Genomic DNA, 26,685 nt, shown 5'->3' with positions numbered 1-26,685 from the left:
CCATCCTGCCACACGGAAGTCATGTTTGACTGCTTTCCTTTCCCTTGAGAAATCAAATCTTAAACTACCATTTACTATTATATAACGTGTGAGAAGCTAGCCCATCCGCCCACTTCCATCCACCCACCCACCCACCCATCCTTCCGGTAGTCCTCCCACCCGACCACAGATGCCCCCAGCCACCCTTCTACGCAACCACCCACAGATCCAGCCATTCTTCCACCCATCTATGCGTCTTTCCACCCACCCATCCGTCCATCCACCCACCCATCCGTCCATCTGTCCATCCACCCACCCATCTGCCCATCCACCCACCCATCCGTCCATCTGTCCATCCACCCACCCATCCATCCATCCGTCCATCCACCCACCCATCCGTCCACCCACCCACCCACCCGTCCATCCGTCCATCCAACCACCCATCTGTCCAGCCACCCATCTATCCGTCCTTCCACCCATCCATCCGTCCATCCGTCCATCCACCCACCCATCTGTCCGGCCACCCATCTATCTGTCCTTCCACCCATCCATCCGTCCATCCACCACCCATCCATCCATCCGTCCATCCACCCACCCATCCATCCATCCGTCCATCCACCCACCCATCTGTCCAGCCACCCATCTATCTGTCCTTCCACCCATCCATCCGTCCACCCACCCACCCATCCATCCATCCGTCCATCCACCCACCCACCCACCCACCCGTCCATCTGTCCATCCAACCACCCATCCGTCCACCCACCCACCCATCCGTCCATCTGTCCTTCCACCCACCCATCCATCCATCCGTCCATCCACCCACCCACCCACCCACCCGTCCATCTGTCCATCCAACCACCCATCCGTCCACCCACCCACCCATCCGTCCATCTGTCCTTCCACCCACCCATCCGTCCATCCACCCACCCACCCATCCATCCATCTGTCCATCCACCCACCCATCCGTCCACCCACCCATCTCTCCACCCATCTGGATATTGGATCAGGTTGACCATGTTAGAACGTGATTGTCACATGTAATATGCAGTTTGTTTTTGTCTTGAAACGTGTGTCCGGAGAGAACCGCGAACCGGGTGGCAGGGCAGATGCTCAGCTTTGTGCTCTCGAGGAGTTGTGTGTGTCAGTGATTCCAGGGTAGGATCGTGTTTGTGATCAGTCCCCTTCCTGGTGTCTGGCCCAGCCTCTCCCTCTCTGCCATGCTGGCTTCCCTCTAAGTTCTTTTTCTGATCTTCTGATTCTTGGAAGACTCAGCAGCCACTCCTTCTCCTGAGGTCATGCACTCAGAGAGGCTGGCCTTGTGACTGGGAAGGCTGTGCTGTGGGTCCTGCCTCGTCCCCTCCAAGCAACATGGCCAGTGTTCCGGGGGCCCCAACTTGCCCCTGAAGTGTGTGAAACTGCTCAGGGGCCCCTGCCTCCATGCACCGTTGCTCTGCCAGCTATCTGTGGGCAGCCCTGCTTGGAAGGAGCAGGTACTGCAGACACGTGGCCCCCGTCCTGTGGAGGAGAGAGTGTGCGGAGTAGTCAGTGCTCACAGTGAGCCTTCCTTTTCCCGAACCACAAATTCTAGCCCTGGGGGGACCACTTTACCTGCCACCCCCACCCCTTAGGACCAGTCTGCCGCATCATCTTGTGCCCCGTTGCTTCTCTCCTGGGTTACATTTTATCCCAGAAATAGCTCATGAACACAAAGATGTTGAGATCGGAGCCACACAGGAGAGGACTGAGCACAACTTCCAAGCCCCTCTCGCTGCTGGAACAGGGCATCTTTCCCGTGCACTCTTGCCTTTTTTGTAAATGTGTGTGTGTGAGTTTCCTGTGGTTGCTCTGACAAATGGGCACAAACTTCGTAGCTTAAAATAATGCAGACGTGTAACCTTACAGTTCTAGAGGTCAGAAGTCCGAAATCCGTCTCACTGGGCTAAAATTAAGGTGCCTGTCCGCAAGGCTGTGCTCCTTCTGGGGCTGCAGGGAAGAGTGTCCCCTGCCACTTCCAGCTCCTGGGGGCTGCCATGTGCCACATTTTTAAGGGTGTATGCGTTAGATTTGGTTAACCTCCCCGTCTGGGGCTAGAACATTAATTGCATCTGCACAGAACCATTTGCACGTTCCAGACACCATACCGTGGCGTGCGCATGCGTGTGTGCGCGCTCAAGTACTCATACTCTCGAGCCTTTTTTGCACACATGGGCTCACTGTGTACCCAAAAGTACCTCTTTTCTGTGGCGACAGGTCTCAAAAATGTCTCATGTCACTGCAGGAAATGCTCTTGTTCTCTTGTGCTTCTAGTTTGTCCTCCGCAAACGCAGACTTTCAGGAATTTCCAGCTTCTTGTGCCAGTAGTGGCTCCACTTGTCCTCTCGACCTGTTTGCCCTGTCCGTGCCGGCCCTGATTGGGCTCCGGGTGACTGGACATGGCCCTGAGCTCGGGGGTTGACAACCTTCTGCAAAGATCATGGATGTCCTTTAGCACTTTCTCTCCAAATCATCAGAAACATTTCACTCAGGCTTCGATGGGTCGAGCTGAACAGCAGACAAGTATGCATGCTCTTAATGCATCAGGCATAGACAGTTAAACCTCCCCTGAGGGACTTATTTTAGAGAGAGAGAACGAGCACGTGCATGTGTGTGGGTAGAGCAGTAGGGGGAGAGGGAGAGAATCCTCTAGCTGACTCGGTGCCAAGCACAGAGCCCGATGCGGAGCTCAGCCCCAGGACCCTGAGATCATGACCTGAGCTGAAACCAAGAATGGGACACTCAACCAGCTGAGCCCCCCAGGTGCCCCTAGATGTTTCTTAAAATGTTTTCAATATATTTTCTTCTCTGGTATCAGCTTTAGGTTTTCCACTCACTCCAGACATTTTTTATTTTGTGGTTGTGACTCTGTGTAATAAGGCGACAGGTGCTGAGCTTTTGTGCCTGCACGTCTGTCTCACTGGGGTGTTACACTCTAGTCTAGCAGGAAAGTAGGAGGAGACAGTGTCTCATGGTCTCCAGGACGAATGAGGACCTGCTCCATTTTATGATGTGTGCGTGCATAAGAGTGCATGTTGCTGATACGTGGCTTGTCACATCTCAGTGGATTGTCAAAAACTGTCACCTCCTTGTCCCACTTGCCCTGTCCCCACGCAGGCACAGCCTCCCCCACTGTCCGCATCCCGCACCCGAGTCCTGCGTCTGTTCCCGTGAATGAGCCCACACGGACACGTCGTCATCCCCCAGAGCCCGTCGTTCACGGGAGGGTCCCTCTCGGGGCAGGCGTTCTGTGCGTTGGGACGGCTGCGTAGGGACGGGCATCCCCCGCTGCGGGGTCTTACAGAGTCCTCTGCCCTCCCCGTCTGCCGTGCTCCGCCCATTTGTCCCTCCTCTTCCCACCACTGCAATGAGACCCATCACCAGCCCCACTGCTGTGCCTTCACCAGAGAGTCCTGTCGCTGGGGTCACACGGGCCGCAGCCTTCTCAGACCGGCTCCTGTCACTCAGTGACACACTCACGGCCCCCCGCGTCCCCTCATGGCGGGATGGCTCATGTCCTCTTCGCGCTGAACACCCTCTCCCAGCTGGAGGGACAGTTCCCGTGTCCGTCCACCCGCTGAAGAACCCCTGGGTGGCTTCCGAGGGTCGGCAGTTACGCACGGAGCTGCTGCCGCCCTCGTGGGCAGGTTTCTGTGGGGACGTGTGTTCCCGTCCGCCGCGGGGGGACCTCAGGGAGCGCGATCGCCGGGTCGGATGGGAAGAGCAGGTTTCGTCTTGGGAGAAACCACCAAACCTCCTTCTGAGGTGGTGGCACCACCTGCTTTCCCCGCAGCCGTGACCGGGCGCTCCGGGCGCTCCCGTCCTCGCCAGACCGTGGCCGCCCTCGGAGGGGTGCAGCGGTGTCGCCGCTGTTTGCGTTCCATCTCCCCGGTGACCTGGGACGTGGGGCAGCTTTACTGATTGGCCGTCTGTGTGTCTTCTCTGTTGGGTCTTTTGTCTATTTCTAAAAGGTCGTTTGTTTCATTGTTGAGTTTTCAGAGCTCTTTATATATTACAGATAACTGTCCTTTAGGAGGTGTCGTTGGCAAATGCTTCCTCCCAGGCTGTGGCTTGTCTTCTCACTCTCCTGACATGGTCTTTTGCAGAACACAAGTTTGGCGTGTTAACAAAGTCCGGCTCACCCGTCCTCTCTTTCTCGGATTGTGCCTTTGGTGCTGTGTGAAAAAAGTCACCCCCTCTGCAGGGTCCCCCAGGATTTCTCCTGTGTTGTCTTCTCGAAGTTTAATCATTTCGCATTCTGCATTGAGTCTGCGATCCACTGTGAGTGAATCATCAAGAGCGTGAGGTCTGTGTCTAGGGTCACTTTTTGCGTGTGGACGTGCCGTTGTTCCCGCCCCGCTTGCTGAAGACACGGATGGCCTCATGCCCTGGACAGCGTGTGTGTGGCTGTGTTTCTGGGCTCTCTGTACTGTCCCATTGCTCTCGTTGTCTGTTCCTTCTCCAATACCATAGTGTCTTGGTCACTGTTGCTCCATGGTGACTCCTGAAGTTAGATGGTGTCGGTCCTCAACTTTGTTCTTCTCCAACTTTGTGTTGGCTCTTCTGGGTCTTTGCCTGCCACATAAGCTTCAGAATCAGTTCGTTAGTATCCACAGAAGAACTTGGTGGGATTTTGACTGGGACTGCCCTGGATCTACAGACCAAGGTGGGAATGACTGACATTTTGACAACATTGAGTCTTTCTATCCATGAACATGGGCCATCCCTGCATTGTTTAGTTCTTTGATTTATTTCAGCAGAGTTTTGTAGTTTTCTTCATATAGGTGTTGTACATGTATTTGTTATACCTATGTAATTCATTTGTGGGAATGTTAATATAAATGGTATTACATTTTTAATTTCAAATTCCACTTGTTTATTACTGGTATATAGGAAAGTAATTGAATTTTGTATATTAATCTTGTATCCTACTACCTTGCTATAATTGCTTATTAGTTTTGTTTTCTTTTTGTCAGTTCTTTTGGATTTGCTGCATAGATAGTCATGTCATCTACAAACAGACATTTTTATTTTTCCTTTCCAATCTGTGCATTTTATTTCCTATTCTTGCTTCATTGCATTAGTGAGAACCTGTAGCACGATGTTGCAAAGGGGTGGTGAGAGACACCTGATCTTAGTGTGAAAGCTTCAGGTTTCTCACCACAAAGTGTGCTATGAGCTGTGGGGCTGCTTTGCAGATACTCTTCATGCAGCAGAGGAAATTCTGTTTTATTCTTCATTTACTGAGAGTTTTTACCATGCATGAGTGTTGGATTTTATCAAATGCTTTTTCTTTATCTACTGGTACGATTCTGTGATTCTTTCCAGCTGGTATTGATGACCAAAGTCATTAATCTTGAGTGTTAAACCAGCCTCATGTACTTAGGGCAATTCCCCTTGGGCATGGCTGGCTGTTTGCCGAAAGGGAAACTGTCTTCAACTAGGCAAGTGCCCTGATTCCTTTTTTTTTTTTTTTAAGATTTAATTTATTTATTTGACAGACAGAGATCACAAGTAGGCAGAGAAGCAGGCAGAGAGAGAGAGAGGGACAGAGGCTCCCTGCTGAGCAGAGAGCTTGATGCGGGGCTCGATCCCAGGACCCTAAGTTCATGACCTGAGCCGAAGACAGAGGGTTTAACCCACTGAGCCATCCAGGTGCCCCAGGTCCCCTGATTCCTTAATCTAGGTGAGTGTGGACCATCCAGAGGGGCTCCCACTTGCCAGACATGTCACCCACTGTGTTCCCAGGAAGGTGTTCTTCTAAACTCTCCGAGAACGGCATGGGCGTTTGCTTTTTGGAGACATCTTGGTTTCCTGCCCACCACAGCTGGGCCAGGGCCTTTTGAGCAGCAGCTTCCAGAATGTCTGCGGGGAGGTGACCCCATCCTCCACTCACAGGGCCAGTAACTGGAGAAGGGACCCATGACTTCAGGGCCATGACATTTAGAGGCTGACTGCCAGTGGGAACCATGAGGAATTTCACGGAGAGAAAGGAGCTGACTGGGCATCGCTGGGGTCCCTGGGCCTGCCTTGGCCCATGCTGTTGTCTGTCAGCCCAGGACATCAGTGGCTCTTGTGTTCTAAATTAATCTGGGAGACTTCTAGCTGCCTGGGAGGAAGGGCAGTGGTGGGCATATCTGTGTTTAACTTTGGAGACAGCGGAGTCAGGACAACAGGGCCACTGACCTGGAGGCTGGTGAGAGTCCGGCTTCCTGATCTTAGAGCATCTCCCCGACTGCATGCTGAGGCCCTGTGAATGGCGAGATGAGGGGACGGTCCCAGCAGCTGCCATCTGGGCGGACAGCAGTGTCTGTCCTCGAGCATCAAGTAGCCACTGTCTCCCCGGAGCCTGCGGTCTTCCTGCGAGGCCCCCCTGCTCCCTAGCACCGAGGCCAGACTGCCGTTCTGACGAGACTGCAGTCTGCCCTGCGCTCGGCCGCGCCCCACTTCCTGTCTGCGGGAGGGAGGGTCTCGCCTGGTGGGGATGGGGAGCCCCGGCCGGCCGGCGGTACTGCCATGGCGGGAGGTCAGGGCCATGCCAGGCCGAGATGCCCAGCAAGGTCCCACGTGGACCGCCCCTGGGGGGTACCCAAGGGCTTGTCCTCATGTGGGTGGCTTCTGTCTTTGTCTGTGGTTCTCAAAGAGCTCTTTGCAAGACAGGACTTGCCTTAAGAAGTTGGGGTTTGGCCTTGCCTCCCTCGGCTCTGACCTGGCCCGCTGCTCAGGGCCGGACATCAGGTGCCCAGCACACACCCCCACACACACGTTCACACTCACTGCCACATTCAGTCATGTTCACGCACAGGGTCACGGGCGCGCTCACCACCTTGCTCAGGATGCCCACTGGCCAGCAGCCCCTTCCCGGAAGAGCATCCCCCGCCCAACCTCGGGTAATTCTCACCTTGGAGAATGACCGCACCCAGGCTGCGGCTGGGGTCTTGAGGGAAAAGCCTTTGGGTTGGCGCCTTTGGCTGGACTGTGTCCCCAAAGTCCCGGCTGCAGCCGGTAAAGCATGCATATGGGAAATCCCTCAAGCGTGGGTCTGTCCTTGAACTGCTGTTTGCTCCCACGGCTCTCCCCCTCCCTGTGTGCCGCAGTGACTGCGCTCCCCGGACAGAGAGGTGGGCCCTGCCCTCTGGCCCCGGCACCTGACTCCCGGCCCGAGACCATCAGGCTGCTGGTGGCCCCTGCCTGCCCAGGGAGCGTTCTCCGGGCTTCACCTGAAAGGCTCGGGCAGGTGCACGGTCAAGTCAGGCCCTGCTGGGGCCCAGGACTGTCATCATGGAGATCATGACCCATGTCCCCACCACAGCAGCCTTTGGTCTCACCTGGAAGGACAAGAGATGAGGGGAACACTGGACTCATGGCCGTGTCCCCAGCCTAGACTCAAGCTGCTTCTATGTGGTGGGAGGGCATGGGGGAGGAAGGCAGACCGTGGGCTCCCAAGAGAGCGAACCAGTGGGGGCTGGGACTCCCAGGGGCATTTGAGAGGAAGGTATGAGCGTCTGTTGGTAAAGGAACCCCAGGTCTCCCTGGTGGCTCATCAGCCACTTGGCCCCCTGTAGGTCAGGGCTGTGGCAGCCCCACATGGACATGGGGGGAGGGGACACCGAGGAAGCCCCTGACAGAGCTGGGGCAGCTGGGTGGCTTCCCTGTATTCCAGGGGTGACACAGGCCCGGAACCCCAGGACTGGCTCATGCCAGGACAGAGCCTCCCAGAAACAGCCCCTGGTCTGGTTTCCTGCCCCGGGGGTTGAATGTGCAGGCGGGTCGGTAACGGAGATCAGAGCGCCGGGAACTGCAGGGCCGTCGCGTTTCTCTCCTTCATGTGACTGACGTTGGCAAGGGCAGGGCGGGCGCCCCGGGCAGGAGGCCCTCATTGGGGCTGGAGCCCGGTTCCCGCTGGCTGAGGGTGGGGGCGTGGGTCATGGGTTGGGGGTAGTGCAGGCCCTGGCCCCCGCAGCAGGCTGGGGCTCTGACACGGTCGCCGCGCCCCGCACAACCTTGCCGCCTCCAGCCCCCGGTGGGACGGTTCCTGTCGCGTCCTCCGGGGGCCCGTGAGGGAAGGGAGCCATGATGTGTGGACCGTGTGGTGCCTGGAGAAGCAGGGCAGGTGCCAGGCGGGTGGGGAGCCCCTCGTGACTCAGTGTCCCCTGGCACAGTGCCTGCCCGGTTACCCCCAGACACACCCTCACCGGGGGTCTCTCTCTTCTTTGCAGAAACTCTGGGCGCGGAGGTGGGGCTCCTGCAGCTGCTCGGAGAGCCCCCGCCCCAGCAGGTGACCCAGGTGGAGGACCCCGACGTGGGGCCGGCCTTCGTCTTCGGCCCGGACGCCAACAGCGGCCAGGCCGCCCGCTACCACTTCCCCGGCCGGTTCTTCCGCGACTTCTCGCTGCACTTCCACGTCCGGCCCGCCACCGAGGACGCGGGGGTGCTGTTCGCCGTCACGGACGCGGCGCAGGCGGTGGTCTCCGTGGGCGTGAAGCTGTCGGGCGTGCGCGACGGGCACCAGCAGATCCAGCTGCTGTACACGGAGCCGGGGGCCGCGCGGACCCACACGGCCGCCAGCTTCCGCCTGCCCGCCTTCACTGGCCAGTGGACGCGCTTTGCCCTCAGTGTGGACGGCGCGACCGCGGCGCTGTTCGTGGACTGCGAGTTGTTCCAGCGGGTGCCGTTGGCGCGCTCCCTGCGGGGCCTGGAGCTGGAGCCCGGCGCGGGCCTCTTCGTGGCCCAGGCCGGAGGAGCGGACCCTGATAAGTTCCAGGTAACCCTATGGCCACCGCCCTCGCGGGGGGGACCTGCCCTGGGGGCAGGGGTCTGTCCAGACACGGGGACCAGGACGATAGCGACCTCCTGCCTTGTGCCGCCGTCCCCCAGAGCGGGCCACCCCTGGGGCAGAGCCATCTGTCCTGCAGGGGTCCGCAGCCCTGGGGGTCCCGGCTCTGTCGGGCTCCCGCATGTCCCCCTCCTGGTGCTCTCACCCCTTTGATCCCCCTGCGCAGGAGGCCCCTTGGAACCACCTTCCTCCCTGGACACCCATCCTGCCCCCCTCTGTGTGTGGTGCCTGCAGTGACCCTGGGGCCCCACTGCCTGAGGGGGTCCGCGTCCAGACCCACGGGACTCGTGCACGCCTAAAACGGGGAGTTTCAAGACAGTAACAGCAGAGCGTAGCACTGAGCCTGGGCCGGGCCGGCGGTTCCTGTCACCCTGTCAACCCTACTGACCGTCCTCGTTTTCACCATCCCGAGTGTCCACAGCTCGGTTTCAGGGCAGCAAGGGCAAAAGTGCCCCAGGGACCCTGGCTGGCCGCTGTCCCCACCTGTCCTCAGGGAGGCCCCTGTCCCCTCTGCCTGGCCTGGGCCTTCCCAGAGCCCGGGTGGGGAGTCTTTCTCCCGGCACTCAGCCTCCCACCCTCCGCAGGCGCTGATTCACGAGCCCCAACCCTGCTCTGAGAGCCCCCTGCGGCTGGGATGCCCCTGCGCCCCGGCCAGACAGGGTCCCTGTGTGCGCCTAGGGGGGCGGGGTCCCCAGGACAGAAGGCTAATTATTGCCCAGACAGAGGCTGCCTGACAGACGTTGTTCTAAGTCCTGGTGACTCGGGGGCTGAAAGCTGACCTTTTACCTCTGACGGGAACTCTTAACCCCTGGGGTCTGGGAGCCAGCAGGACTTTGATACCAAACTGGGCCTCTTTGTGTTTTCGTTTTGATCCTCAGATATGATTAACGGGAAGAAAGGCAGACAGGGCCATCCCGGCGAGGGAGGGGCTGTGTTCATGGGGGGTGTCCCGCAGACATAGATGGGAAAGCACCCCAGATGGTCCCTGCGTCTGTCTTTCTGTCCTTCTTTCTTTCTTTCTTTCTTTTTAAAGATTTGTTTATTTGAGAGAAAGAGCACCAGTCAGGGAGGGGTGCAGGGAGGGGGGCAGGGAGCCCGGTGCAGAGCTCGATCCCAGGACCTCCCCGGGGTCATGACCGCCCGGTCCCCAAGTCCGTAACAGTTCAGCAGAAAGGCTGCCTGTGTGCTGATGGGGACAGTGTCACCCATGTCATGGCGTGCCACAGGCCACCCCTCTCGTGGACAAGGACGCCCGGCACCTCCTCCCTGGGCTGTATCCGGGCTCTGTGTCACGCACACAGAACACAGCCGCCCGTCAAAACAGGCAAACGGAGTCTGGGTGTTTTACCGCGCATGTCTCGGTTGTTGGTGTAGAAAGTCTAATTTTTTCACGTGATTTTTGGCTGTCTGAATTTCTTCTTTTCTGTCTGGTCTTTTTATGTTCTTTGAATTTTTGTTTTGATGGGTTCGTCCGTTTTTTATTGATTTATACAAGCTCTTTATATATGAAAGAAACTGGTCCTTCAGTTTGTCCACTGTAAATTTTATCTCCCAAATTGCCTTTTGCCTTTTTGTCATGTCACTTTTTTGCTTAAACCATGGAGATATTGAACGTGTTTATGTGGAGCACGTCCATGGCGGTGACATGGCCCCAAGCCTCTGAGGTAGGGAAGACAGGAACGCAGCGAGGTGTGGGCTCCCCGCAGGCGCTGGGTGGCGGCTTGGCTTCCAGCTGACTTCACTTGGGCCGGGTCCGCCGCAGCCCAGCACGGTCTCCCTGCTCGCAGCCCCGCAGGCTGGAGGCCTCGGGAATTTCCCGTGTGGGTGTTCGATCCGGTTCCAGCCGGCCGCTGGGAGGAGCTTGGAGGGCGGATGGCTTCAGCGCTTTCCAGACTTTCTGAATCGAGGTTCCCGGGGAAGAGTCCCTCCCATCATGTGACTTGTCAGATTTGGCAGAAGCAAGCGTGGGGCTCTGGGAGGAGCTGGGCGTCCCCTCCGGCCCCCTGGCCGCCGGCCCCACAGAGCCTTCATTGTTCCTCTCAGGCCACAGACTCCGGTTTGTTCTTGGGTCGAGAGCGGGACGGCGGAGCGTCTGCGGGGACGTCACGCCCCGACCCCGTTACTGCGGCGCTTTGCGGAGAGCCGTTTCCAGCCCGTGCTCGGGGCCGGGGGCCTTTGTGGTATTTTTTACTATTTCACGAGCTCTGGGGCTGCGTGTCCCTGGCCGGACTCTCCCGCTCGCCGTGGGTTCGTGTTTCCCCGTGGACGCTTCCTGGTGGCTCTCGGACCCGGGTCCCGCAGACAGCCCGCCCAGGCGGTGGCACCTCGTGCCTGATGGTCCCTTACTCTGTTCGATGGCGACCCCATGGCCATGGGGACGTTCCTCGGCCGTGTGGGCCGCGTGAGAGAAGAAAGCCGTGCCCGGTCCCCTGGAGCTGGGGGGTCGCCCGCCAGCCACAGGCAGGCTGGAGGCCGGAGATGGCACGGAGCAGGGCGGGGACACATCATCAGGGTTGGGGTCCCCCAGCCCGGCGCCCAGCCTGCCGCTCCAGACCGAGGGGGAGCGGGGCACCGACACCTGGGCCGACAAGCCCTCTCACCCCCTTTTATGCAACCAAAGTGACCACAAGGTTCGAGGCCGCGGCATTCCTGCCGGTCCCTGCCTTCGCCGAGGGAGAGATGGGTGGAGGCTGTCTGTGATGGGACAGGAACCGGCGTGAAGGGACCGCGAGGAAATCAGATGCTCTCGTGCCAACAGTCAAGGCTTGACATGAGCAGGGGCAGAAGCCAGTGCAGCAAGGAGTGCGGGGAGACGGGGTTGGGGGACCATCCCGGCTGTGGCTGCCGTAGGGGACAAGGGACGAGGCCGACCCGGGGCTGGGTCAGCAGAGGATGGCACAGCCGAGTGCGGGCAGGGGTGAGTCGGCCCGGGAGCGCCACAGGCCATGTCCCCCACGCAGCGTGTCCCGCCCCGCGCTCGGCCCGGACACAGCCCTTCCTGGGTCAGACGCTGCCCAGAGAACTCTGCGGCCCCAGGAGTTGGGGTCCCTGGGAGGCACCCCGCACCGGTGACCTCAGACCTGCTCGCCCAGCACGGAGCTCTCGTCACGTCCACAGCCACGCTGCGTGGCCCCGGCATGGCAGCACAGGACGTAGTTCAAACGGCCTTTGTTGACCAAGTGCGGCGCCTCCAGATTTCACAACAGTCGCTTCTGTCCCCTATTTGCAGCGGGTCTTGTGATGCTTGCACAACCCACATCTTCCCCACTAAATGTGTCAGCTGCGCACCCCAGGCCCGCACACCCCGCTCACCTTTGGCACCGGCCTCCTGGGGAGACCCTTGGGGCCCACGCTGGTGCTGGGCCTGCTCTGTGGGAAGCCTGGAGCCTCGAGGGACAGGGTCAGGGGAGACTGTCATGGCGGGATGTCTGCCCCGACCCCACCTGCCGGGAGCGCCCGTGCCCTCCCCTCATCACAGCCGCCCCGAGGCGCCAGCTCGTTGCCCCTGGAGAGCACGACCTTCCAGGATTTAACATCTGCCCCGTGTCATCCTTGTGTCTTCAGATTTGGTGACCCACGTCACCTGGGCCACTCTATCCTCCCGCAGCGAGCAGGACGCTGCTGCCAGCCCTGGCGTTTGTGAGCCCAGGATGGCCTGTGTTTCCTGCGTCCAGCAGTGCCTCCGGGAGCCTGGATGTTGGAGGGCACCTGTGTGTGCCTCCCCTGCTCCTGGGCTGCACACACGTGCTCATGGGCACGTGCACACATGCGCACTCATTCACACACGTGTGCTCTCGCCGCACTCACACACGCTCACATGCACGCTCGTTCATATGTGAACACATGTTCACACATAACCCGTCCACACAACGCTCTCACGCACATGCTCACACACCTCTCCCATGCAGCGTGGCTGCCCTCCGTGGTGGCTGGAGCATCCCAGAACTCGAAGGAAGGTCTCCCGTTTCTCAAACACCCCAAGCACGGTCCACAGCTGACTCCCCCACCAGGCGTGGACTGTCTTTCCCTCGTCCTGGAGCCCCAGCCCTGGCAGGGGCCTGTCTGCAGCCAGTCCCTGTGCTGCCTCTCCTTCACCCTTCAGTGCGTCACAGTGGGGCTCAGGCCGGACCCCTGGAGGACGCCCGCTGTGGGTCATGGGGACTCGGGCCAGCCCTGCAGAAGAGCTCTCGGCACGAGTCCCAAGCGGTCAGTCAGGGCCTCCCCGCATCCCGCTGACGGCTCTGCGGTGGGTTCCCTGGTGACCACTGAGAGAAGGGCTGGGCCTCACTCTGACCCTGTGCTTTGTGGAGACGCTGCAGGACCGCACTGCCCTTGGTGGGGGACGGTGGCAGGAGGAGGAGGCAGGGAGTGGTGACCATGGCCCTAGATATGATGGGGGGCCCTGCTGGGCTCAGGGTTAGACAGGGGTTAGACACAGGCACCTGCTGCTTTGGTTGGGCTAGTCTCAGGGGCTTGTCTCTGGCCACTGCCTTCCCCTGCAAAGCAGCCACCCACTAGCCTGGGGACAGGCCCACGGACATCCGCCAGGCCCCTGCTCCTGACTCCCCGGTCAGGCCGCTGGCTGTCAGCTTCCCTTGGAGTGCAATGAGTCCCAGATACTAGCCGGCCGCCCCAGTGAACTTTCTGGAGCTGACGACCACCCTGACTCTGGCGGAGAACCAGTCACCTTCCTCCTGGGGCCACGGTCCATGGTGTGGACCACAGAGCTACGGCGGTCCCTGCCTCTGATCTTCGGGAACACGTGGTGGCTAGGTGGACACAACGGTGACCGTGAGGTACGTGGTCCCGCCTGTGGCCACCGTTTTGCCGCCTTCAGACGTCAGCCCAGCCACAGGACGTGACCCTCTGCACCTTGGCGCAGCCCCACACCAGCGTGGGAGCTGGCGGCCACCGTGACATCCGTGAGCCGTGCCTGCGGCCCGTAATGTCGGCCCATCTGCGGGCCCCTGCGAAGGACGACGTGGCGTGTGTGCCACCCAGTGGCCTTTGCGGCCTCCCCGCCCATGTCCTCAGCCACCGCCTCCTTACACGCTGGGGCACGGGTCTGGCTGCAAGTGTGCGGAGTTCTGGGTAACGGTGGGGCGACGGGGCCTTCCTCCCGCCGAGTCCCACCTGGGTCCAGCCGTCCTCGGCCTCCCAGGAGCAGGGGTGTGAGCCAGAGCAAGCACGCGTGTGCAGACCACACACGTGGCGCCTATACCACGCATATCCGCGAGCACGTGTGACACACAGACGGAGACGGGATGGGCCCCCCAGGCCTCACTGTCAGCAGCGGGAGGTGGAGGGGGCCAGTAGAGTCAGCAGAACTGGCCCCAAGGTGATAACTGTCCTGGGTAGGGATCCAGGAGTGCTTTCTGGAGGAGGCAGCCTCGGGAGGCACGTGCAGCCCTCAGGCACAGCTCAGCTAGGCACACGGTGGTGTGTTGCTGGTTGGTTGTCACATGCTTCTCGTTGGTGTGGAGCAGGAAGGTCATGGGGTTGAGGGTCAGCTGAGGAAGGGAGTCTGAAGGTCGTCTGGGGGGACAAACAGAACGGTGTAGGTGGTGCCGGCTTGTGGCCTGTGGACGTGTACAGATGCAGGGAGAAGGCCCCCGCGTGTGCACGTGGTTGGGGAGATCAGGAGACTCTGGGGACACACGGAGGTCACATGAACGACATCGCGGTGTGTGTCGCGCCGGGCAGGGCCATGCTCAGTCCTGCTTGTCCTGCGGGGTTGACCCCAGCACGACGCCCTGCGGTCGGGACGGACACCTGCGCGCTTGGCAGCCGGCCCTGGCCATTCTACGCCGGGACCTCTCAGACTGGCCGAGTATGGCTTCTACCGGGGAGCAATGCGCCGGCGGACGTCCCCGGGGTTGAGGTGTTGAGAAACAAAGAAAACGCTAGAAAACACGCGTGTGGACACTCACCGTTTCCAGGCAGGGAAACGTTGCAGCAGGTGTCGCGGGAGGCCCTGTGGCCTCGTGTGCCTGACGGCAAGGGCTCCGCCTGGCAGTCCCGTCCCGGGGAGCACCCCTCCGACTCCGGGGATGGTCTGAGCCGCCCGCGCCCTGGGGCACGCCTGCCGGTTTCCGGTCACGGACTCCAGCGGCCCCCAAAATAGCTGGGGTAATACGCAGCTCCCCCTACCCCGTCGCCAGCTCTCCAGGCCCCAAGCCCCTGGGTTTGGGGAGGACACGTGTGCTGGTGCTCCTCAGGGCCGGTGGTGCGCGTCTTACTCCGCGCCCTCTGGGAGCGCAGCCTCCACCCCACGTCCCGCACACGGATGCTTTTGGAGCCCCAGGGAAGTGACCCGAACGCGATCTCTCTGATTAGGGTTCATCTGGATCTCGCTCCGCTCTGTGTCCCCACTGAGGTCACAGGGCTCTGCACTGGGTGCCAGCCTGTCCGCACCACCCGCCTCGGGACCGGCAGTGACCCCGCTCTCCCTCTGCCTTTAGGGGGCGATCGCAGAGCTGAGGGTGCGCAGGGACCCCCATGTGAGCTCCCTGCACTGTCTGGAGGAGGACGATGAGGACAGCGGCGGGGTGAGTGTCGGGGTTCTCTCCCCACCCATCCACCCCTACCCGAGGGCGGAGGGCCCGGGGCACATGGGTGCCAGGAACCGCAGCGTGGTGGGACTGGAAGGGTTTCCTTTGAAAGATGCTGTTTGGGCACCAAGAACCTGGGACTACATCTTCCTTTACCCACAATGTCAGAGCCTTCCCTGCCTCGAACTCGCTGCTTGAAAACTCACAGCGAACATGGAGGAGGAACCGCGATCCCGAGACGCCTGTCGGGTGGCACGGTCGCCAGTGGCCCCCACGGCCAGAAGTGCGTGCGTGCGTGTGCAAGCCTGCGTGTGCATGTGCAAGCGTGTGCGTGCATGGGGTCGAAAGAAGAAAATCCAGCTCTCGGGGCATGAGGGACAGAGCAGGGAAAGCCGGTTTCCCAGGGAGAATCCAGAGCTCAGGATGCCCCCAGGGACCCCACGGCCACGAGCAGAGTGAGGTCCTCAGCCGTGTGGGTGAGCAGCGCAGGGGTGAGAGGACGGGTCACATGTCCCGCGTCCGCGGCCGCTCTGTGCAGTGCCATCAGGCCGTCCCCCCGTGGCCTTCGTGTTGACAGCTGTGCCCGGAGCTCCCTGCCCCGTCTTGTCCTCCAGCTCTTTCCCAGCGCCGTGGCCCCGGAGCAGGATGACAAGTCCAAGGAAGGGAGCGTGTCTCTTGGCGGTTCGGTGTAGGTCTGACTGGCGTGCCCACCGGCGGCCAGCTGACCCCGCACGGATGCCCTTTGGTCAGTGGCTTCCTCCTTCCCTGTATGCCCGCAGGCGTCCGGAGACTTCGGGAGCGGGCTGGAGGAGACCCGGGAGCCCCTCAGGGAGCCGTCGGTGAGTGCCGTGAAGCCGGGGCTGCCCTCCTGGGACCCCACCCAGCAGCGAGGCCGTGTGAGCGTGCGCGGGACACCTGCACGGGCTCTCTGGGACCTGCGGACACATCCTCAGCTGGACACGGGAACGCTGGGACTTGGGTGGCCCCTAAGGAGATTTAAAATTCGGTTTATGATTCTGAACCCTCTTTGGGCCTGGGAGGGTGACCTCGATGTTCTGTTTACGCTTCCACATTAGCTCGTAACTCCGGCATTTCGGTGAGGAAGTTTCCGGAGGCTGAGTCAGAACTCATCCAGCTCCCACCCCTGAAATAATGCACGGGAGGGAAAAGGCAGCCTTTTTTCAATTTGCACAAATGGGTTGCCCCCTGCCCTTCCCCCCAGCTTCGCCCACCGTTGCCTTGTCCCAGAGTTCACGCACCGGGGGGCCAGGACAGGCAGGGTCCTGAGCTCCATCCACATGGGGTGCTGGGGACCCCCAGCCTTGCACTGGTTGAAGCAGCTCTGGGAGGGCAACTGGTGGGCCCCCTGGACATAGCATCCATGCGTGGTGCCCGTGACAACCCCTGCCCGTGTCAAAGAGCCTGTGGACTCCTTGCAGACGCAGGCTGGATTTGGGCTCCTGTCACCCCAGGGTTCCCTGGTGCAAACCAGTGCATCAGGCAGGCTAACCCCATGGAAATGGGGTTCTGAGCTCTGCCACGGCCATGGCATGAAGCACGGTGCTCCGTGGCCCCTGTCAGAGGGGTAGGGGTTGAGGACCCGGAGCTGGTCACGTGCCTTCACCCTTGGCCCCATAACCTGTGGCCCTCGAGCTGGGGATCCACACCCGGCCAGGCTCCGGTTCGGGAAATCTGGCTGGCCGGCCCGCGGTGGCTTCCCCGAGCGCAGAGGACAGGGCCACAGCCGGTGTGGGGTGGGCAGGTACGGCTGGGGACACATGTGGCCTCTAGGGGACCCCACCCACTCTCCACGGCCAGACCTGCGCCTCCGTCTCTCATGCTCAGAGGCTCTGGGATGTTGGGGGGCTGCTGGGGCTTAGGGTCCCAGGGCACCTTCCCCCAGACCCACGGGGCTGTGGTGCAGGGGGAGGCCTGGTGTGTGGCCTCGGACAGGCCCTCAGACTGGCCTCCCAGGAATGACGGTCACCAGGGGCCCAGATCAGCACAGAGTCACCAGGGAGCTCAGGCCCCCTGTGGGTCGGGCGCACGCAAGAAGCCTCTGGACGGCGTGTGTGGACATCTGCGTGCTGGGCTGACACGTCTGGGGCTCCAGCAGGCTGGGGGGTGGGGGTCCCAGGAAGATGGGGTTTCTGAGCGGAGCCGGCCTGCCCTCCTCAGGGTGCGCGTCAGCCTCCCGGCCCAGCTGTGACATGCCCAGTCGTGCGTGGCCCCCGCCCAGCACGAGTCGCGCCCCGTGCCGCCTGGGCCGTGAAATGCCGGAGGCTCCGGCCCCCCGACAGGCGTCTGTGATCCCCCCCACCTGGCAGCTCCCTGACCTTGGGGAGGAGTCAGGGCCCTGGGTGTCAGTGCGGGGCTGCCCTGGGCCCCAGAGAGTGGAGCGGGTGCAGGAAGAGCTCTAGCTCGGGGCGTCGGGATCTGAGCCCCACGGGCCGTTTAGGAGAAGACGGCCACAGGGGGCCGGGCACATCTCCTGTACAAGATGGAGCCCCTGGTCTTTGTTGCCGTCTTTTGTAAGAATCTGTGAGCATCTGACCTGACAAACCACGTCGTCACCCGATGGGCCTGCCCCACTCCCATGCCCAGGACACCCGTGGTCACCAAATAATGGAGCCATTTCTCCCGCTCTCACTTGCCAGGGTCCGTCGTCCAAACCCAGCCTCCCTGAGGCTCCCCCTGTCACTTCTCCACCCTTGGCTGTGGGTGGGAATGAGGAAGATTCCAGAACCGAAGAAATTGAGGAAGAAACTACAGTGTCTGCGTTGGCAGGTAAAACCGTGGGCTGGTGTGGCGTCTGTGTCTGTGGTGTGCCCTGGTAAAAAGGGGCTCTGTCCTTTGCGGACACACGCCCAACCGGGGGAGTGGGCAGTGCCCACCTGGCCCCCTGGTGGCCCCGGGTGCGTCGCCACAGAGCTTTGGGCCTGCTGTTTGTGGTCCGTTTCTCACGCTGCTGTGGCTGGTGGGGGTTTGCGGGGCCGTCCCACGGGTGCTGCGGCCTCGCTGGGAGGACATGGGAGTTGGCTTGGGGGGACACGTCGTGGGACAGATCGGCCTCTGCCTGGGACCTCCGTGAACTAGGCCTGCCCCGGGTCCACATGTGGGGTCGGGGACGTTCCCTGGGGACCATGGTGGGGGGTCTGCTGGCCGGGGTTCGGTAGGGCTGTGGGGCCACGGGCACACAGAGAACGTCAGCTGTCTGTCGTTGCTAACAGGTCGCTGGGAACGCAGCTGTTGGGGGTGGGGGGCACCCGTGTCTTCCCTCGCAGTCCCAGGGCTGCGTCCTCTCCTGGCGGCCCCCAGCCCACCTCCCGCTCACTCAGGTTCTTAAGAGAACTCAGGTCCCTGTGGCTGTAGGACAGAGGCTCCCCAGGGATCAGTCCTAGGTCCTAAGGGCCACCCCCGTTCCTCGGTTCCTGGCCTCCCGTGCATCTTCCACGCCAGCCACGGCAGGGGGAATCCTCTTCCTGCTTTGAATTTCCCAAACCTCCCCTCCCGCCTCACCCCTCCTCCTTCCTCTGCAGTTTTGGGGGATTATTGGGTTGTACCCCAATAATCCAGGTTAATCTCCCGACCTGTAAGTCGGCTACTCGGTAACCTCCAAGCCACACCTCCAGAGTGCCCCCCCGCAGCGCTAGACTCGGGTCTGGCGGGTGGAGCAGGGGCAAGTGAGCTTATGGAGACGCTGGCGGGTTTCCGGCTTACACGCTCACGTCGAGGCTGGAGGAAGGGATGTAGACATTTTTTATTTTAAAGAGAAGAATTTATTGGTGTCAAAAAATTACTGAAATAATACATACCCAGTACAGCTTAGAAACTTAGAGACCTGACGGGCGGTCCCCCAGGACCCCGCCATTCACGTTCCATGTGCCCTCCCCCAAGGACCTGGTGCTGGGAGCGGTGGTCACGGAGCGGCTCCCCGAGGCTGCAGCCAAGCCGGGCGAGGTTGGCAGACCGTCTGGCCCCTCGGCGTCCCGAGTGAGGGACTTACACCCCCTGGGGCCACAGGGTCACCCTACCCCGGCCTCACTGTGCCCCCAGCCCAGGGCTGTCCCAGGAGCCCTGGGGAGCCACCCTCATGGGCCTGGGGTCACTTTCTGGTTTTGTTCCTGGTATGATCCGCGCACACTGAACTGGGTGTGTTTAAACCATATGGTCCGATGAGTTGGGACCCACGTGTCCTCCTGTGAAAGCATCACGAAGAGGGCATGGCCGCGTGCCCCAGCCCCAGATGGCTGTCACCCACTTTGTAATCCCTCTGTCCTGCCCCTGCCCTGCCCCAGCGACACCTGATCTCTCGGTCACTGCGGACGCAGGCGTTCTCTGGAACGGGACGTATTGGGATCGTACGCCCCATGCCTTCTTGTTGGATTCATGGTGTTGTGACTCGGCACCATTGGTCTGGGGGTCTCCACGTGTGGACGGACCCGGAGCCGTCCGTCCACTCAGCTGCAGGGGGGCACCGCGTCGTGTCCAGGTTGGGGCTGTTAGGGCGGAGATGCTGTGGGTTCCAGGCGAGCCTCTGCGGGGACACCGGCTCCTGTGTCTCCCAGTCAGCACCTCGGGGGGTACGGTGGGGCCTGGACGTGGGTGTGCCCTTCACTAGCCGAGAGGCTGCTGACCGTTTCCCAAGGCAGCGGCTGCAGACGCCGTCCCCGCCGCTCCTGGGCGGCGCTGGGCATGGCCACCCTCCATCACGCCCATCCTGGCAGGTGCACCAGGCAGCTCGGGCCCAGCCAGTCCCCGTGACCGGCTCTGTTGAGCCCCTTTCCATGGGCTCCTGTGCTGCTCACGCGTTGTCTTCGGGGAGGAATCCGTCCTGATCTCCGCGGGCTGTGCACTTTCCCGTCCCCGCGTGTTGGGAGTTTTCAGCTCCGGCTGGCATGCCCCCGCCAGGTGTCCGTTCTGTGAATAATTTTCCAGTCTGGGGTTTACATTTTCCTTTTGTTAATAGTGTCGCTAGAAGGGCAGAATGGTCAGTTAGGAGTTTAGATGAAACTCCATCTATCAACCCGTTCTTTCATGGATCTCAGCTCTGTTGCTGTGTCCGAGGAGTCGGCCCAGCCCAAGACCACAAAGGCTTTCCGACGTGTTCTGGTCAGGGTCACGGTCCCAGGCTTTGCATTTTGCTCTGTGACCTGCTTTGAGTTCAGTTTGGTATTTGGCATAAAGTACGGTTCTCAGCTCCCCTTCCCCTCCGTGCCCTCCCCTCCCCTCCCCTTTATTCCTGTCTCCCGCTGAGCTGTGATGTTGCCCTTGTTGGAAATCAGGTCCCTGTGTATGCGTCTGTCCCTAGACTCCCATGCTGTTCCATGAGTCCGTCTGGCCACACCGTCCTGATTCCCGGAGCTTTGTGACGTCTTGAGATGATGTTGTGTGACGTCCAGATTTGCTGTCTCTTTGGGAAGCTGCTCTGGTTTTTACGTCCTTTGCATTTCCTTGTGCGTTTTAGACTCTGTTTGTCTTTTCTGCAAGGACGGCCAGCGGGACCGTTGGCCAGAACGTCTCTGGCCCCGTGGCCAGTCCTGGAGGAGGTACGGGCAGCCTGGCGGCTCCGAGTCATCCAAACACGGTTTCTCTCCTTTGTTTTCCTTCAACGAGACATTGCTGTTTCAACGCTCACTGAGGCGGAGATCTTACGTTTGCCTTTGATCGTGCCAGTGTTGGGCATACAGGCCGCAGAGCTTCGCACGCCGTGCTGTCTGCCACGGGAAGAGGCCGCCCTCCTGCGCCGACCGGCGCCTCGTGGGGGGTCCGCGGTGGGCTGTGTCTGACGGCCAGTCTGTGGGGCTCAGGGCCATCCGGGAGCACTGGCAGGGCGGTCAGGGGCTGTGGTCAAGGGCTCTAGCTGGCACCCCACACTGTGGAGTGTGGACACGGCTCAGATTCCTTCTGGACGCAGGACAGGGTCCTGCAGACCTGTGCCGGGGGGGTGGAGACGGGTATGGCCCTGGAGGGCGTGGGCACCTGTCCCTGGTTAGCTGAAGGGCCTCAGATCCCCTGTGGTCCCCACACACTGCCTGCGAACCCGCCAGAGCACCCATCCCCTCCCCCACAGGGGAAGAATATTCTTCCCAAGCTCCCTCGGCAAATGGGCCGCGTGAGCCCCGGCCCTTCCAACTGCCTGGCAGTGCGGACCCCAGTGGATGAAGGTTTGGGGGAGCAGCCTTAGTGCATCCCCTAAATTCCTTGTCAGTCACAAAGGGGAAGGTGCCCATCCTGAGCCTGTCCTGGCATCAGCAGGGCGAGCCGGTGGCTGGTGTCTCAGGGGCCTGTGCTCTGGGGTCTCTGGTCTGCCTGGTGTTGTTGCCCCGGAGCTCTGTGGAAACGTCCGCAGCTCCGGGCCCTCCTGAGGCAGGCCAGCGGCCCATCTGGCCAGACTTGGCCCACGGGCAGCTCACTTCCTGGGGTCCTGGCACGTCCACTGTCCACCGTCCCCAGAAAGAAGCTGCAGAGGACGGTGTGGGGCCAGTGGAGACACTTCGATCCGAGCTGTTCAGTCACCGTGTGTAACAGCACGAGACGTCCTGATGTGACCACCTGGCGCAGGACGGCGTCCTCGAGCTTGGGGGGGTGTGGCATTCTAGAGGAAGGGTTGCGATGAACGCAGCAAGCGTTAGGGGTTTGGCAAGAGAAGGGTTAATGTGTGTGCACATGTGTGTAAGGCAGCGCACATGTGTGAGCGTGCCCGTGCGCACACGCATATGGAGTGTGAGCACATGTGCGAGTGTGCGAGTGTGCGCGAAAGTGTGCACGTGTGTGTATATGAACTGTGTGTGCACACGTGTGGGGTGAGTATGTGCGTGTGCACACGCGTCGATGCGTCAAGGACACAGCTGGGCTCCAGGTAGGCCGCGTCCTGGGACTGCAGGAAGCCTGGGTCGGGCCGTGAGACCCACGTGCCGCTGGGCCATGCTCCGGGTATGACGGCCGCCTCTGCTCCCCCAGCTCGGACCCTCCCCAGCTTGGATATGGTCACCGCAGGGAGCGTTTGGAGCCTCGGGGGCGGCCTGGAAGAGGTGAGGCCCCTTCCCTGACTCCGGGTGGGCGGTGCTTCTAGCATGCATGGGGGGACCCCGGCACAGCTCCTGGGGCTACACTGCCTCTTCCATCCTTGTCCTGGGGCTGCACCCAGGGGCACCAGTGGCCCCTCGCAGTGCTAAGAGCACATGGCTGGCCTGGTTGGCACCAGCACCCGCTGTGTGTCCTGTGCGTGTCCCCGGGACTGTGGAGGGTGCAGCTGTGGGCCCCTCAGCCTGTGCCCTCGCTTTTTCATCCCCAGGGTCCTGCTGTGCGGAGCCCTGAGGCACCGCCTGTACCCGGGCCGCAGGGCCCCCCTGGCCCCCCAGGGCCACCAGGGAAGGATGGCATCCCCGGAAGGGACGGCGAGCCAGTGAGTCTACCTTTGCTGGGCTGGGCCGGGGTGATGGGCTGGGGCAGGCGGGGACAGGTGGGAGGGATGTGGCCAACCAGTAGGTCCTGGGAGGGCGACCTCGGGCTAGCCCTGACCTCGAGGCCACATCCTCCCTGCGCCAGGAGGCCGGCAGGGCCAGCCCACAGCGTGTGGGGAGGGAGGCTCTCCGGGACCACTCCTGGCCCTTCCATGGGGCTTGGGGTGAGGGGCTCCAGGTCCGTGTTCAGATCGGTGTGGGGACACGGGGTATCTCTCTCTGTGGCTCACGGTTCTCTCGCTCGTTCCAGGGGGATCCTGGTGAAGACGGGAGACCGGTAAGTTGGCCTTCTTCCAGAGCTGGCTTTATCTGTCGCGTTGGTGAGACCTTTGGGCTTTGTGCCCCTGACGCTCTGTCAACTCAGCACAGAGATTCCAAAATGAAGCCATTTTGAAAATGCAGCTTAACTTTTGTCGAGAAAATACGAGTCTAACTATTGATGGAAAAATAGACAGTTACGTGTTCCTCCTCCGGCGGCTCCTCCCGGCTCAGCTGTCTGCCCGGCCGCCTGTCTGCGACGGCAAAGGACCCGCTCCCTGACCAAGCTGCTGGTCTTTGTTTTCCAGGGCGACCCTGGGCCACAGGGCTTCCCCGGGACCCCAGGAGACGCGGGACCCAAGGGCGAGAAGGTGAGCATCTGAGGGTCAGGGCCCCCGGCTCCCCAGCCCTGGTGACAGCGAGGGCCATGCACCCTGACGTAACTGCTGTCTTTTATCCCCAGGGGGACCCCGGGGTCGGGCCGAGAGGACCTCCAGGACCCCAAGGGCCTCCAGGGCCACCAGGACCCTCCTTCAGGCGTGACAAGCTGGTGAGTTGCGGCTGTGGTCCCTTCCAGCATGGGCCGGTCTGCCGCCCCAGGACGAGGGCCCCTCTTCCCGGCTTGGCTTTGTAACACCTTCTTCGGACTCACCCGCTTCCCAAAAGGGTGTCCAGGCATGGGGGTCGGCCCCTGCCTTCCGGGCTGCGGGGACTAGGGGTCCGTGGGGCCTGCCAGGCTCTGGATCCTTCCATCTGGCAGGCCGCGGCCCTTCCTGCTGTGGCTTCTCACTGCATCCCCCCAACTGTGGGCTGCATGGGCAGGGCTTACGGGGAGTATCAAGCCAGGACGAGCCCCTGCCCACTGACCTCAGGCAAGGGGACAGCCGGCTGGGAGGGCCTGGGTTCCTGATGACATGTCTGTGGGCTCTCTCCCTCAGACCTTCATCGACATGGAGGGGTCCGGGTTCGGTGGAGACCTGGAGAGCCTCCGGGTGAGTGTCCCCGGGTCCTGCCGGCTCCGTGGGCACGTGAATCCCGCGGGGGTGGGGGCCGTCCCTTGGCAGGGGCTGTGAGCCGTGACCAACCCGTGGTTCTCCATGTGCAGGGCCCCAGAGGCTTCCCCGGCCCCCCGGGGCCCCCAGGCGTCCCAGGCCTGCCCGGAGAGCCAGGCCGCTTCGGGATGAACAGCTCAGATGTGCCAGGACCCGCCGGCCTCCCTGGTGTGCCCGGGCGGGACGGGCCCCCTGGGCTTCCTGGCACCCCGGTAAGGCCTGCCTCCTGCCCCTCCTGTCCTTGCCTCCAGCCGGGCTTGGCCTGGCCATACCCCTGAGTCCGCGGAGGGAGGGGCCCAGGCACCCAGTGATGCCACACGTGGGACTGTTGTGGCTGGTTGGGCCACGGGAACCAGGTGTGCATCATGTGGCATCTGGCGGCAGCTCCTGTCCCTGGCGGGTGACCACCCCTCCCCCTCCCGTACTGGAGCAACTCCAACAAAAGCAGAGGAGAGGAAAGAAATGTAAAAACTGCGCCCGCTGTGTGCAGCCTGCGAGCCGCGGTCGGGGTCTCTGGCGCGCTGCGATCTGGCCCGTCAGGAGGGTCCGAGGCCTGGATTCTGGGGAGAGCACGCGCTCAGAGGGTCTTCCGCGAACCCATGAATCTTCCTTCGCAACTGAGTTCCGTCTGCCCCACACTCTGCTTTTCTCCCCCAGGGACCGCCAGGCCCTCCAGGAAGAGACGGGGGACCAGGGAAAACGGGCCAGAAAGGCAGCCCCGTAAGTGTGGGGGGTGTTGACCCGCGCGCACGGGAAACACCACAAAGGCGGCTGCACAGAGCAGGTGGCCTTACTCTAGCGTGCGCCACCGTCCGCCATCTGTCGAAGCTGCTGGGGGTCTGACAGCGGGGGCCGGGAGCCTCCGGAGTTGGCCGAGAACAACGCAAAAATTCAGGACACCGGGCCTAGTGTTTGCTCCGGAAACGAGCGGGCTAAGGGGGTTGGGTTTTGAGTATGACTGACACTTGATTTGGAAGTTCTGTCTCAGGTTTTAATTCTGGTTACAGCTGGGGTTTCCAGGGTGGGGATGCGGCCGTCTTCCGTGCGACCCTTCCGTGAGCGCCCGGTGGCGTGGGGCTGAGCAGGGGTGCGGTCTGTAACCCGCTGTGCTCCGGACCCTCACCGTGGGGACGGCTGGGCTAGAGGGGCTCTCCCCCTGGGGGCGGCAGCCATCATCCCCCCTCCCCGTCGAGCCTCGTCCCTCCTGGAACAGGGTGGGGATGGCAACCCCGCAGGTGTGCTGGGCCGGGAGGGCTCCCCCAGAGCACTCGAGCCCGTCTCCCGGGTGCCGCGCAGGACGAGGTCGGCTCAGTGAGGGTGACCTTGTGGGTCGGGATGAAATGAGTGAAACCGTTTGCTTCCTCCGCATCGGCTGCCCATCTTCCTCTTTGAGTGATTGTCGTCTCTCTCCTGCAGGGCAACGCGGGCGCCCCGGGACCTAAGGTACGGATGAGACAGCCGGCTGTCCGCTGGGTGGGAGGCTGGAAAAATAAACAGGAGAGGTCAGCGCGGGCGGGGACGCTCAAGCACAGACATTAACACAGAAGCTTCCCGAAGGTGGAAGGTACCAGACGAGCTGGTCTAATGGGACTGGAAAGCAGGAAGACTAAAACCAGGGAAGCAGAGTTTACGATTCTGCTGAGGTCGGCCCTCAGGTCAGGGGGTGCTAATATGTCAGAACTCCGACTCTTTGTTAAACTGGCCTCAGGATGGCCCCTGCCCTGAGTCCAGCCCTCTGCAGGGGGGGCCCCCTGCCTCGGCAACCCACTCCCTTACCCTGCTCACACGCTGGCAGGCACCGGGCCCCTGGGACCCAGGCGCCCTCAGAAGCATCCCAGCCGCTCACGCCCTCCTGCTCCTGCACGCCCCCCGCGTGCTCTGGGCCCCGCATGCCCCCCTGCATCACTGCTTCAGGGTGCCCTCCCTCACTGGCCCGCCACGGCCCCTCTCCACCCCTCCGCCCCGCACCCGCCTTGCCCCAGACCTGGAGGGAGGGTCTCAGCATGTGCGTCTGTGGGTGTCCTGGCCTCGTCTCACTTTGTCCACTTCTCTGACGCAGCCGAGAGCTTGTGTCTTGCTGCGCTAACAGTCTGGGTCAGGCGTCTGGTCGCGGGGCCCTGGCTCCCTTTCATTGTGATCGTTTGGGGCCCCCAGCTCCTTCCGTCTCTACGTCCCGTGGGTCCCAGTGGTGCACATAGCTTCTGCTCATGTGACACGGGAGAGACTGTGGTGGTGTGGCCACGCCCAGATTGGCGGGGGCACGGGAGAGTCTGGCTGGGTGCCAGCAGGAGTAACAGCTTCTGCTGGAGAGCCCGAGGCCTCCCAGGCCGTCCTCCCAGTCACCCTTGTGGTTTCAGTCGGCTCCCAAAGTCAGAGCAGGAACGGGGGCTGCCAGGTGTGCTCGTCCTACGTCCGCTCTCGGGTGGGCTCCTTGGGGGGGTTAGAGAGCGCGCGAGGAAAGTGGGGGCACCGGGAGGCCGCGGCTTCTCAGGGCTCAGCCGGGAGTGGGA

General features: G+C 61.7%; 1 protein-coding gene across 1 annotated transcript in view; it reads left to right on the top strand.

Annotated features, from left to right (window-relative positions):
- The window catches only part of COL18A1 (collagen type XVIII alpha 1 chain), a 47,847-nt gene that overhangs the window by 4,834 nt on the left and 16,328 nt on the right, over nt 1-26,685 (top strand). The window contains exons 2-14 of the mRNA XM_032865204.1: nt 8,232-8,776; nt 15,310-15,396; nt 16,179-16,238; nt 18,057-18,186; nt 22,363-22,433; nt 22,697-22,807; nt 23,116-23,142; nt 23,432-23,494; nt 23,587-23,673; nt 24,062-24,115; nt 24,229-24,387; nt 24,833-24,895; nt 25,592-25,618. Of these exons, the coding sequence (XP_032721095.1) occupies nt 8,232-8,776; nt 15,310-15,396; nt 16,179-16,238; nt 18,057-18,186; nt 22,363-22,433; nt 22,697-22,807; nt 23,116-23,142; nt 23,432-23,494; nt 23,587-23,673; nt 24,062-24,115; nt 24,229-24,387; nt 24,833-24,895; nt 25,592-25,618 (1,484 nt within the window). The remainder of the gene's footprint in view (nt 1-8,231; nt 8,777-15,309; nt 15,397-16,178; nt 16,239-18,056; nt 18,187-22,362; nt 22,434-22,696; nt 22,808-23,115; nt 23,143-23,431; nt 23,495-23,586; nt 23,674-24,061; nt 24,116-24,228; nt 24,388-24,832; nt 24,896-25,591; nt 25,619-26,685) is intronic.

This window comes from Lontra canadensis, unplaced genomic scaffold (genome assembly GCF_010015895.1).
Source record: "Lontra canadensis isolate GAN:19392208 unplaced genomic scaffold, GSC_riverotter_1.0 scaffold29, whole genome shotgun sequence".
NCBI classification, from domain to species: Eukaryota; Metazoa; Chordata; class Mammalia; order Carnivora; family Mustelidae; genus Lontra; species Lontra canadensis.
Note: the sequence above shows the minus strand (reverse complement) of the source record. Positions and strands in the feature narration are given on the sequence as shown.